General features: G+C 41.6%; 1 protein-coding gene across 2 annotated transcripts in view; it reads left to right on the plus strand.

Moving 5' to 3' along the window:
• Window positions 1-12,136, plus strand: part of phactr2 (phosphatase and actin regulator 2) — a 44,893-nt gene extending 32,757 nt beyond the window's left edge. For both annotated transcript variants that reach the window (XM_078288792.1, XM_078288793.1), the window contains exons 5-12: window positions 934-1,486; window positions 2,123-2,304; window positions 3,065-3,221; window positions 3,755-3,810; window positions 5,829-5,890; window positions 6,361-6,498; window positions 7,027-7,103; window positions 7,522-12,136. In XM_078288792.1, the coding sequence (XP_078144918.1) occupies window positions 934-1,486; window positions 2,123-2,304; window positions 3,065-3,221; window positions 3,755-3,810; window positions 5,829-5,890; window positions 6,361-6,498; window positions 7,027-7,103; window positions 7,522-7,537 (1,241 nt within the window). In that variant the 3' untranslated portion in view covers window positions 7,538-12,136. The remainder of the gene's footprint in view (window positions 1-933; window positions 1,487-2,122; window positions 2,305-3,064; window positions 3,222-3,754; window positions 3,811-5,828; window positions 5,891-6,360; window positions 6,499-7,026; window positions 7,104-7,521) is intronic.
• Window positions 12,137-13,568: the final 1,432 nt, after the last annotated feature.

Genomic DNA, 13,568 nt, shown 5'->3' on the forward strand with positions numbered 1-13,568 from the left:
TCATGTACTGTTCCACATGTGAAGTGGTAGTGCACATATCTGCTGCCCCTGACAGTTGTCAAGTGGTCACGTTCATAGAAAAGTTTCCCTGTCTCTACTTGTTGTCGTTTTCCTGTCCACAATGAAAGGGCTTCTTGTCGAATGAGTAAATGAAGGAGTATTTCCTTTAATTTCTCTTGTTTTCTGAGAAAACAGAAGTAAGTGCCTGTGCACACTTCTCCATTTGCAAACGACAGTAAAACCATGTGTAAGCATGCATATCTGTGTGTGTGTGTGTGTGTGTGTGTGAGGTCAGTGTGGCATGGCCTGCATAAAGTTCTGGGAAGCTTGTGATTTTTATTGATGGCATGATTGTAGGGAATGATTTTATCACCATTCATTTAGTGTGTGTGTGTACGTGTGTGTTCTTATTTTACCTACAGCATGGTTTAAATGCTAGTAGCTTCATTTCTGTTTGGCCTCATAGTTCTCATCCCTGTCCTCAGGCTGTGCTTTACAATGCACAATGACTTCTTTGCCGTCAGCAATATCTTTGGTATTCTATATTTGTCCCAGGCGCCAAAGGGTTTTGTAGATGTGATTAGAAATGATTACTCTAATGCAAAGATGGTTATGGCTGATAGCATGTTCTAATAGAGCAGTGTCGTGTATGTTTGTTACTGCTTTACGCTCAATTAGATAAATTGTGGACCTTTTGAATGCAGATAAAAAATACCAGATAAATATACAGGACAGAGAATTTGTAAGGCACCAGAAGTGCTAAAGCATTAGTGGTAAGAGGGAAAATATTCAGTATTTGCTGCAGTATTAACGATATAGATATAAAGAATATATTAAAGGTCTTGAGTGGTGTGGCAATAATGTATACTAATAAGTCCAATTTTAATTTTCTTATCTCCCTCTTCCTCCCTCTCCCCTCCTCCTCCTCCTCAGCCAAATCTTCCCATCCAAAGAAGACAGGAAACACAACAAAAACGGCCCCCTCCTCTGCCTCCACCCCTCGTTCCCGTGTGTCTAAGGACGGAGGAGCGGCAGTACAGACTGGCGGGGCAGAGGCAAGGACCAACCGGAAATCAGACCCTGCCACCACCTCCTCTGTACCTCATAAGGCCTCCTCAGAGACTGCTAGCCTGCCTGGGGAGTCACACTCCCGGCCCCCTTCCTCAGACACCCAGCCTGCCTCGTCCCAAGGCTCAGGCCCTGAGGCAGAGGGGAGCCAGGCTGACCCCACTCGCAAATCCGCTCCCAATGCCTCCGCTCGGGGTGAGGAGACCGGAGGGCCCGGCGGTACGGCCCCGGAGCCCACAGACCGGTCCGCTCACGTCAACACTGCTACGGAGGACACTTCCTTCACAGAGGGAGAGACGGACCGCTCATCACAGGACAAGGAACTGGGGAGGACGGGAGGGGAGGGAGGAGAGGGGGATGAGGGAGGAAAAGACAAGAAGAAAAGAGGAGAAAATTCCCCTGTGGAGAATAGCCAGAGGTAAGGATCTAGGAAGGACAAATAAGTTGGTAAAGGATTCTTTATTTTCACCTACTGTGGCTCTGCTGTGGCCAGATTTACACAAAGTCTTACTAGTGTGTTGCAGAGTAACTGAGTTCCTGGTCTGCAAGACAGTCCCTGTGGGGTCCCACTATAAAGTTAACTAACAATTATTGTAACCAAAGTTTGCTTTTTGCCGCAGTTTACCCAGAAAATTCCAAGGCAAGTGTGGTATGTGAGAAACAGATGTTAGGACTAGCAAAAATTGCAGGTTATTAATTATGAGTGTTTGCTTATTCACATATGTGTGAACAAGCAACTGACTGACTGAAAATTACAGTCCTGTTATTTTTGCATAGCAAATAAATACAAAAGTAAGTATAGTAAAAATACACTTAAAGTCCCCATGAAATTACCTCCCATTACTTGATTACTTGAATGATCCCTCTCTGCTTTATGTCCCACCCCAACATCCTGTTTCAACAGGAAATACCTCAAATTAAGAAAGTAAAGATGCACATTTCATGGGGTCTTTAAAGTCTTGCAACTCCTCTAGAAGTTCTGGTCTCATTTTCTTCTTCATCTGTCCCTGTATGAACATGAGTGCTAATGCTGTGTTGTAACTGTGTCCTCCAGGTCGGTGGAGGGTCACGCTGAGAGGCAGCAGGGCCACAGTGTGAACGTGCGGCAGCCCGAGGTGACGGTGATCCCTGATAGGCCGAGAGACAGCCAAGCCAGCGACTCGGACTCGGACGGGCCAATCCTGTACCGCGATGAGGAGGAGGAGGAAGAAGAGGAGGATGACGAGTACACAAACAGTATGGGACAAGTTTCTAACACATCACACAATAATGGAAATACACAAGAAAAGAAAAGTAAATATTGTCACCCACATAACGCATACAGACATTTTGGAGACGCTCCTCATTACGTTCTAATCATTAAAATCCCATTTCTGAGTTTGCATTTTTTGTGTTTGGCAGTTAACAAAGAAAATATAATTTCTACCAAAAGGATTATTTTTCTACATGTGATACGAAGTTCCAAATACATTGATACGGATGGCAGGAACAAGCAGCTCTAGGTGTTTGTTTACATTTCACACAGTGATTCATGCACTTTTGTGTGTGGAGTTAGTAACACATAGATTACATAGCGTTATGTATTATAATGTAATATTATGTGTAACATGAGGGTAAAACGAGCTGTGAGATGTAGTTTAATCAGTACATCCTCAGTTTACAGCTGCAGTTATCTTAAGTACCATTGTACTGTAGCATGGGGATTGATTATCATGCAACTTGAATGCAGTAATATTATCAGTAGCATAAAGAAAACCATGTCGCATTGACAGCTTACTCTGCTAAGTGTCAGTGAAACGACTGAATTGAACACAATGGCTTGTTTTATTTTTTTTCCTGCTGTCTCTAATGCTAAACGCCAATCATCCAGATGCCATGTTGTGTTTCAGATCTCATCACTATTGTCTTCAGGCTCACAGCAGCTGGTCTCCCTACAGGTTGTTCCAAGGCCTCCAGAAGCCTGTTGCTAGTTTTCCCTTGTGTGTCTTTGTTCCAGGCTCTCTGGCTAGTAAGATCCGCCGGCGAGACACCCTGAACATCAAGCTGGGGAACCGGCCCAGCAAGAGAGAGCTGGAGGAGAAAAACATTCTGCCGCGGAGCTCCGAGACGGAGAGGCACGAGCTGCGCCAGCAGATAGGCTGCAAACTAGTCAGGTATACACACACACACAGACACTCACACACACACAGACACACCGCTGATTAGATTCAGCTGAACTGTGGGGTAGGGCTGGGTGATATTGACAAAATCAAATATCACAGTATTTTAGACGGAATACCTCGATATCAATAATGTGATGATATTTTGGGGATGAGTATTCGTGCTTTCATAAAATATTTACACACAAGAAAATTTTGAAAATTAGTAATGATCATTAGTCATCAGTAATGTGTTATCAGTAATAAGTAATGTGTATATGATGAGCAGGTAAAGCCAATCATTGTTCATTTTACTTGGCCAGAACAGGCTAATAGGTTCAGAAAATGTTATCACTTTACTGTAACGCAGCCTTTAAGACCAGGAAGAAGTAACATTTAAGTTATTTCACAATATTATGATAACCAAAATCCCAGACGATATCTAGTCTCATATCACAATATTGATATTATACGATATATCACCCAGCCCTACTGCTGGTAGAATATATGTGACACAGTTGTTTCATTTACCTTCATTGTCCTTCCAGGCGCCTGAGCCAAAGACCCACCACTGAGGAGCTGGAGCAGAGGAACATCCTCAAACGTGAGTTACTGAAATACACTGCTACCTCCACACAACATAAACACTGAGGGTGATTATAGTTCACAAAACTGGCACAAAAAACAGCTCAAATACATTGATTCTGAATTTGTTTTTTGTGTATAAAACAAGCACGTTAATTAACCAAGGCTGTATGGCTGTATAATGCCTCCAGAGAGCATGATAGCCAGTGCATCAACACCTGTCCATAGTCAGTAATTACAAGAACAATATTACTTGTCAATCAAAACTAAAGTTTTATATTTGAGTGATAAATCCTGGTTCCTGGTGTGGCCAGGCTGACTGGTATTGTGGTGTTCGGACTGTCCGGTTTTACTGTCACTGCCACTTTCAGATGGTCAGATATAACCTTGTGTGTCATAAATTGGACGGATATTTAGTTAGTATTTATCGGCCGGACTAATGTGGTCAATCCCAGTGAGGTCTACTCATTTTACAGGCTGGGCAGAGGTTGCCTCAATGTTGCGCTGACACAGAGTCCTTGTTGCCTGTTTTTGTTGCCCTTTTCTCCTCGCTTTGGTTACAGAACACCAGAATGATATCAACTCAAATAGTATGGACAGAGGCTGCTTTGTGCACACTGCAAGCACATACACCCATTATAAAACAAACAAACAAAATTTGCTTTTCTGAAGATGAAATATCCTCCATCAAATAGCCAATTAAATTTGCATGGTGCTGTGCCCCCACACAGACCTAAATCATTCTGCTGGAGGGTTTCTAGCTGGCTTGTCTTGTCAGCTTTCCATTTCAGAGACTGACTGGTGGCGTTGCTGCTGCAGTTGCCTCTAAACTCTTTGAAGTGGCTTGTTGCATTGGGTATTAAATTTGAATCAGTCATTTTGCTCTAGGCCTAGCTGAACGAATTCATGTTGCTTTTCCCCCTACTTAGGACTAAGTAAGCATGCAATATTTGTTGCTTTATGCTAAGTAGAAAATAATAGCAAACAGTCCACACATACCATTCTGCCTCCAACAGACACAACAAAACAAAATATAATCGAATAAGTAGATGGTAACACAATTACAATGCAACCACAACAGCCATCCCACAATTAAAATATGGTTCTAACACAACTCAATTACAACAGTGTAACATAACAAAAAATAAACTTTATGACCTGAACTAAAGCACAACTCTAATGGGAACACACTACAACCATTACACTACCATGAAAGAGCTGACTGGTCTACTGATTGGACATAAAGAACAGAATATGTAGCAATTTAAACATCGTAGTTACAATTACGATGCACATACGGTACCTATGTTTCATTTGTATCCAGATTTTTTGAATAAGTTGACCTGGAATTTCAGTGTATTTCATTCATCTAAAGAGTTTGAATGATCTCCATTGTCAAGTGGTTTATTGTTGAGGCTGTGTGAAGTATCACAGCACCACAATGTAACACAGATAGACAATAGAACCTCAATACAGTCATAACACAGATAAAACAAAACCAGCGTCCCATGTGTACAGGAAGCGGCCCGAGACGACCGGCGACCATGCTGGTGTTTGAATTTTCATTTAGGAAAAATACACACACACACACAGAAAGAAAAAAACACGTGTTCACAGTTGTTCTGGTTATGGGAAAGAAGAGTTATTTGATTGGTTGTGGTGCTATGAAACACAGATGGCTTATGGGTAAATCTCTGGAGGGACCACGAGAGGTCAAGGGTCAGTCAGCATCCCAGGGCCCAGTCACCCACCCACACACACACACACACACACACACACACACATATGCACACACAAAAACATTACAAGAATAGAATGTATTACAGAATTGACTCATTTATCATTTAATCTATGGACGAAAAAGAACCTAAACCAGTTTCAGTGTTGTTTTTGTTTATGTGACGCCGATAGCATTGCTACATACCCATGAACACACTCTCATATGTTGAATCTCATCATGTGCAATTTAATATAGAAGCAGCAGCGTGTTGTAGGTGCAGCAGATGTTAAATGACTCTGTTGGTTCTCTGCCTGCAGAAAAGAATGAAGTAGAGGAGCAAGAAGCCAAGCAAGAGATTAAAAGGAGACTCTCTAGAAAGGTACTGTAAACACCCAAGCACACACACACACACAGAAAAGAAAGTGAAAGAGCGAGTCTATATTTAGCTGCAAATATGGAACCTGTTCATGTTCTGTTATACTCCGCACTGTGACTCATGTTAGTGAGAAGGTGCTGTTTGTGGTGAAATCGCCCCATCTAGTGGACACAGATGGGACTGAAGAACTGCACATTAGTCTCCTGTCAGTGGAGATTAGGAGTCACACTTTGTCTATGTCTGTCTCTCTAGCTCTTGGGAGAAAAGTTGACATTTACCTCCGTGCAAATGCAAAAATAAATCAATATAGGCTACAAAAGGAACATAAAACATTTGCACATACAGTAGGTATTTATTTTAGACAGTAATATTAACAAGAAATCGAGGAAAACTGGGGAAGAATGTTGTCAACATGGATGCAAATATCAAGGTTTTGGTATAGATAATCAGCTTATCTCTCTCTCTGGCTGCAGCTGAGTGTGAGGCCTACAGTGGCAGAGCTCGTCGCTCGGAGGATCCTGCGTTTTAACGAGTATGTGGAGGTAACAGACGCCAAGGATTATGACCGGCGGGCGGACAAACCCTGGACACGGCTCACCCCCGCTGACAAGGTACCTGACCCTGCACATCCTGTCACATTTAGCTTTAACATCGTTAGTAATCGTAAAATGTCACTTTTAGGTTGATTCTTTTTGCTGTTGCTTTTTAAGCCAGTAAGCAACTCACAAATGGCATGGTTCCTGCATTAGACAGTCGGGCTGACAAATAAAATATATAGATATTGACAAAAAAAATTGTGTCACCATTCTTTTGCTGAATATTACTTCTTGCAATACCAGTGGACACAGCGTTTTTGACATAATTTCCTTTTCAACACTTTTCCTCTCAGAGAAAAACTGCAGCCCATTTCGATTTGGAAATTGTAGCAGCCATTGTAGCAATTTTGATACTTTACCAGTTTATTGTGGGGAAAACTGTGATCTCCAGTCCATGTATTTTCAGGACAGTATTTATTTTATTTTCTTATAAAGGGGTTTGGGTTAGGGTAAGGGTTGAGTAGTTAAGGAATTAATGTCAACCTGTGTGTGTGTGTGTGTGTGTGTGTGTGTGTGTGTGTATGTGTGCACTCTGCCCCTCAGGCTGCTATCCGTAAGGAGCTGAATGAGTTTAAGAGCCGAGAGATGGAGGTTCATGAAGACAGCAAACAGTTCACCAGGTACTGACTGTGCGGTCGATCGCCTCCACCATTAGTCCGGTTCCAATGATCCGTCACACTCCATTAGTAATTTATTATCACCTTAAATACTGCAGTTTATTTGTTCAGATTGATCAATATTAATATTATTCTAGCCCCCAAGCCCATGTCCACTAACCACATAAAAGGCATGACATACACCTAGTCGACTCCAGTTTATTAGTCCCCAGCCATTGATTGCCAATAAAGTCCTGGTTCAGTCTCTCATATGTTATTAGATATAGACGACATGGCTGTATATTGTATCCCAGTGCAGAGAGAATGTATTGGATGTGATTACTTGTAGCAAGCATAACATAGTGTCTAATATATTATTGTGATGTTATTTACGAACCGTGTGTGTGTGTGTGTGTGTGTGTGTGTGTGTGTGTGTTTTCAGATTCCATCGGCCCTAAGCAGCCCTCAGTGCCAGCTGGACTTCAGCAGCACAAGCTCTCCAATCCACAGCTTCCAGCAGTCTCCCAGCTCTCCAAACCCCAAACCTGCGGTGCACAGTTCACCTCACTTTGCTTTGGGACCCCCTAGCCCCCAATCATATGTATTTATGTCTATGGTGACAGCTTACAGGTGTGTATAAGGCCTGGGGGCATCCATGGACACCAGTGAAATATTTGCACATGTCTACGGTCAGAACTAGAGCTGTGTATAAGGCTCCGGTCAGAACCATTTATTTATTTGAGAGGATATGGCCTGTACCTGTTGATAGGTGTTTTCGTTCACTCTTCTACATCAGGCCTTGCAAAGAGAGGCGCCAGGGAGAAAGAAATGAGTGGAAATTGCCTTTTTAGATATGGATGTGGCCTAAATCTTCAGAGTGGCTGGGTAGTAAAGCCTATGAGTGAAACCTGGCTACCTGCCGAGGTTTAACTTGTTGTCATGAACCGTGGACAGCGCTTGTAAAGAACGGCTGCCAACCCTGTGGCCATATATCGACATCCTCCCAGAAGTGAAGGGTGATTGGATGGCTGCGTGATGATGATGTCAGTGCCTAGCTCATGGATGAGAGAGGAGGAGAGACATTCAGATGTGCCTCTCTTGATTTGTATCTCAAATACTGCAGTTCATTTGTAGACATATTTAAAAGTTATTGCCACTAGAGGGCATTATATCATAAGAATTATAGAATGAAAGAACGAAGAAGTGTATACAGATTAAGAGTAACCTGTTATTGTTATATTTGTACTGCTGAAGCTGTGGGCACCTGAGGCTTTAAAGGTGGAGTGCAATGGAAATCACCCTATAGCCGATCACTTGGCACAGAGTGTATGATACATGATGCTCATGTGCCGTATGATATGTTCTGTGTTAGGTTTGTGATTTGCCTATCTGTCGATCTCTGAGTTTTATCCAGTGAGTTACTAAAGGCAAAAACCTCTGGTCTCGCAGCCCTGGACTTTCTGTTTAGAGGATCTGCTGTGCAAGCTTTGAAGAGTAGCAGTGTCTGTCGAACATCTGAATTCAATTTTTCTTTCCCACCTTAGGCACTTAGCTGACGCTCCCAATCCAAAGTGACTTGTAATAAGTGCAAACAGAAGAACTGAACATTCAATCACACACTGGTCTTCTCAATTCTAAGTCATTCTGGTTTGAAAGGCCTCGCTCGAAAGGTGGCACTGTGGGGGGATTTGGTCAGCAGAGCTAAATCACTTCTGACAGGCACTTCATATAGAGGTTTTATGAATACAAGACAAGAAAATCAGGAGTTCTTCTATCAAGGGGATCAATCGGCCTCTTGAGGACGTGGAGAAGTCCTTTATTTTCAAGTTCATTGAACATTCTCTGCAGTGCAGTAGTAAAACCTTCCTGTGGCTTCACTCATTGTAGCAGCTCATTGTAAGGAGAGAGAGACTAACAAGTGGCCCCTTTACACCTTGACTTAACATGTGCCTTGAATCCAGATATGAATCATCTGCATTTTACTGACATTTGCATTAAAAGTGTCTCCTTAGTATCCACACAGAATTAGATTGCTCTTTCCCTACTTAAATGTAGACTTGTGCCATGAGCCTGATAACGTTCTCTCACATGTAATGCAAAATTATGAAATTTGTATGTCTTTTAATAATCTAGCAGGCATGAGGGAGATTGTAAGGCAGCATGCACTATTTCTTTGCCTCACCAATTAGCATGCCACAGCCATTAGCTGCTCCTCTATTTCACTGCTGTTAGCCATTAATTTTATTGTTTTTTCCCTTCCTTTTCTGCAGTGTGTGTGTGATACAGTCACACAATTGTATTGTGTGTTAGAGCTTTGCACAATGTTTGGGCCTAGATTATTGATACTTCGTAAATCTGAACTGCACTTATGAGCATTTACTTCTGTTTATGCATTCAGTGTGCGTAGATTGGAAATGTTTAATTTACACTTTGTTAGCAATTTGGCAGAGATGGGTTGGCTTACTCTTCATCTTTATTGCATCTCGGGTGTATTTATACCCAGGATTTTATGCAGTTAAGCTCTGTGTGGATAAAATCAGAATACCCATGACACATGTTGATACAAAGTGTAAAGGGGACCATTGCTAATGATTTTTTCTACATGAATGCCAAGTTGTTTGGCTGAGCTGTTAGAAAGGGAAGCTATCTGAAAATCTGAATCTTATACAACAAGCTGGAGGGGACAAAAGAGCTAAATATGGCCGCCCTGTTGCTGTGGATGTTCATAAACAATTTAAATAAAGACTAAGCCCTCAGTATTGTTTTCCTACCACACCTTGACCAGAGGGGAGACATTGCCTGACAGGTGATTGGTATAAAACCACCTTGCTGACGTCCAAAAGGCTTTGGTCCTGAAGAAGGCCTCCAACCGCCATGACACTCCCTGTTCTTACAAATAGTAACTGAAAAGGACAGATTTACTCTCTCCACTCATGAATGTCCAGAGGTTGTAACAAGAATCGGTGTACAACGATGGAAAAGAACCAACAGTATTCCTTCATGTTAATGTCTATGTTGTTATATATTGATTATTTTGTACAGAATGTATATCGAGCATGTGCATACATCGAAATCAATTTTACTGCCAATGACATGATACGTTATTACTTTGATGTGAATGTTTTAAGCTCTGATTTTAGTTGTATGATTTTTTTTTTATTGTCCCCAGATATTGATGGTGGAATGTGCTGTATGTAAGTGCTGTTTGTACACATTATATCAAGTACAGGGAAATCTACAGGCAGACTCGGCTTAACCATGGACTACACGTTATACAGATGGTGATAAATCTCTATTCTGGTGTATTCTTTCCTACTCTACTGTATTCCATCTCCATTGAAACAGATGTCAGGATGTATGCAGCAGGTTTTATGAGTGCAGAGGAAGCCTATCATGGATGGTGACGACATTTACAGTAGATGCAGTTCAATAATCCCTTCCGGACTCACCCACACTAGAGAAACTGAACTGGGTCCAATTCTTTTGAAATTCTCACGTAACTGTGATGTGCACACGTAAGCGGTTAATGCAACAACAATCCAGCTACGTTTGGTATGTAATCCAATTGCATCCGATATGTAAACATAGTCAGAGTGTGTTAAGTGGCAGGCTGTGTAGGATTAGCTCCTGTACAGGTGAACAGGCTGCACTTCAACAGCAAATATTAGTATTATTGGTAAGGACTTTGAACAAGAGCCACATTTACACAGAAACAAATTAAAATTCTCACCTTGTCGTAGTACAGATTTGATTTTCTCATGCCTGTGTAAACACAGATGCTTGGAATAAGATATTTTTCTCTTTAAACAAGATAGGTTAAAGTAGATAAACATTGACAAGCTTCAGAAATCTTTTTTTGCTTGTGTAAATCCAGCTAAGGACTTGTGCAAAATGTCATTTTCAGGTGATATTCTGTTTTATAGGCTTTAATATTTAAACTGCTAAGGGGAATCCTGGACTGGATTGTCAATAGAAATGTAGGTTTTGTCTGTGAAACTGGTCCTTAATTACACATTTTAGTCCAGGTCCATTTGGTTTAGCCTGGATCTAGAGTAAGCAGTCCAAAGTGTGTAAGAGCCTAGAAGGTTCATATTTAGCCATAACCAGTCAGTATTATTCTAAACCAGGGGTACAAATCCAGTAAATAACCTTTTATCCATGAAATCCATTTCATCTTCCATGAAACTGTGAAATAGACTCATGAAACCCCCTCAGAGTGGGAACCAATGGAGGGTTAAAAGTTGCTGTGTATCCCACAATTCCTTGCATTATTGCTGAAGGCGTCTTCTGCATGTGACCAGAATTGCGGCCACGACTGACTGGGAGTCAACTAGCCTGATACAGAAAATCTGACATTAAAGTATAAACGTTTACAACTCCTTTCATGAATATCAGCTACTAAACTGACAAGTATTTCACTAAAATTCAGGTTATTGTTAAAAGCTTTCACAGCCACTTTGACTGTTTGACTTTGTTGCTGTAATTTGCGATATTAATCTCCCATTTCGGAGCTTTCCACCAGTTCCATGAAAACGTTGGCATTTGAAAGCATCTGCTGTTGTGACAGTGCTTGAGCGTTCCTTAGTCAATTAGTCAAATCCCAATTATCTGGCTGTTCAAGCAGCCATTATCAAACTGCTGCTGTTGAATGAAAACCTTTTATCTTCAACATGTAATCTTTCTCTCGCCCGTGTGAAATTCAAAATATGTCTTGTGTTTCGGTCGGGCTTCATGAGCATTAGAGTGAAACCTGCTCAACCTGTAATCTACTGTGTAAACCTTCAGTTGTAAGTGAAAATGTGAAAGTCATCGAAATTGTTTCCACACAACAGCAGCAAAATGCTCAGAGCAGCTGAACATATTTTCTGCTTGTATGTGACACAGGACCGCACACTCAACACTGACTCCCAACACCTTGATGTATGTTATAGAAGCCTTCTGAGATTTCTCTTTGTAATTTCTCTTCATAGGATGGAGATCATGTATCCTAAAAACAGCCCCTGTTAGGTCCAAACTGTGTATGTTGCTTTTGTATATAAAGAGTCATTGGAAAAACATCTATTTTGTCAGCCTGTTTTTTTTTTTTTTCATCAGTAAGAGGCCTGAAAGGCTAATGCCACCGCTCCTAATTCACCGCTTAGTGACATAAAATAGAGAGAGCAAGAAGCCCCATTAGAGTTATTATTTTTAAAGACATTACATCATTCCTTGCAGATTTCCTGAACTAATTACAGGATTATGTCATCGCAGCCAAGTTTTAAAGATCGTTGTCGAGGGTACAAGGACAACGGCAAGGCGTTTCCTCCCTGTCCCTGATCTCATATGTATATGGTGTATACCTATATGTGGGGAGAACTGTGACTGACTCAAGACTGTAGAAGTTATAGCGCCAATTAAGCCGTCCGACAAGGTATTAGAAGAAAGTTCTCAGTCAGCTTTTCTCATCACCTTCCGCGTTATCCTGATCTTGAAAACTTCATCAATCTAAACAAGTGCTGCGTATGCTATAATGCACAGCAGTTAACTTTGACAAATAAAAAATAACAGCCTATTTGGTTGCAGCGACTCTGTAATAGCTGCATCCCTCACAAGGAGATGACATTCAAATGCGTCTTTACTCTGCGATGTGCAAAGACAATCTGACAAACCCAAGGCTGAGAGGTGAAACACATTGCTCTGCTTTTCCATCAAGCTATATTGGAAATTTCCAGATGAATGAGAATTCTGTGTACTGTCTGACTGAGTGTGTGTGTGTGTGTGTGTGTTGCAGAGGTATCTGAGCCTTTGTGTGTATTTGTTTTCTATGTGAGGTCTCTGCCTTTGCATGACCATTAAAGTATCGAATTTCAGCCCTAGTCAGCCTCATCCAAAGTACCAGCCTGCCAGCTTTTAAAGAGGATGTGGGCGTAATGGAGTTGGTGCTGGAAAACAGAGAGAAAGAGTACAGAGAGATAGAGAGAGAGGGAGAAAGAGAGACGGAGCCGTTAGGGAAATGAGAAGGAACGAGAGATGGGGAGAGAAAAGGGACAAGTGGAGTCGGAAAGAGACGGAAACGGAGGGATGGAGGAACAGATATTGTGAATCACCGATTTTATGCCAAACTTAGAGCCTCTGATTACGTGCTGACAGTAGAATTGATTTCACGTCACAGATGTGCCAAGTAAAGCCTGGCCTTGTTCGACAGAAAGAGTGTAAATTGAATTTTGATTTGCCAGTGACACACGCTGACTTGTCAACTTAGCAGCTACAACTTGAAATGCTGTAGGTGTTCATTTGTTTGGTATTTATTATTGTGACAGCGTGGCGGTAACCTGTTTTTTACAGCAAAGGAGACAAGCAAGATAATTGAAGCAGCTGGTACTCCTGTCTAAACGATGCCCTTCTGGGGCAAAGTGATCATAAACCTCCTGTCTGTCTTTTCTCTCTCTCTCTCTCTCTCTCTCTCTCTCTCTCTCTCTCTCTCTCTCTCTCTCTCTCAATTCAATTCAA

Source organism: Centroberyx gerrardi, chromosome 15 (assembly GCF_048128805.1).
Source record: "Centroberyx gerrardi isolate f3 chromosome 15, fCenGer3.hap1.cur.20231027, whole genome shotgun sequence".
Lineage (NCBI taxonomy): Eukaryota > Metazoa > Chordata > Actinopteri > Beryciformes > Berycidae > Centroberyx > Centroberyx gerrardi.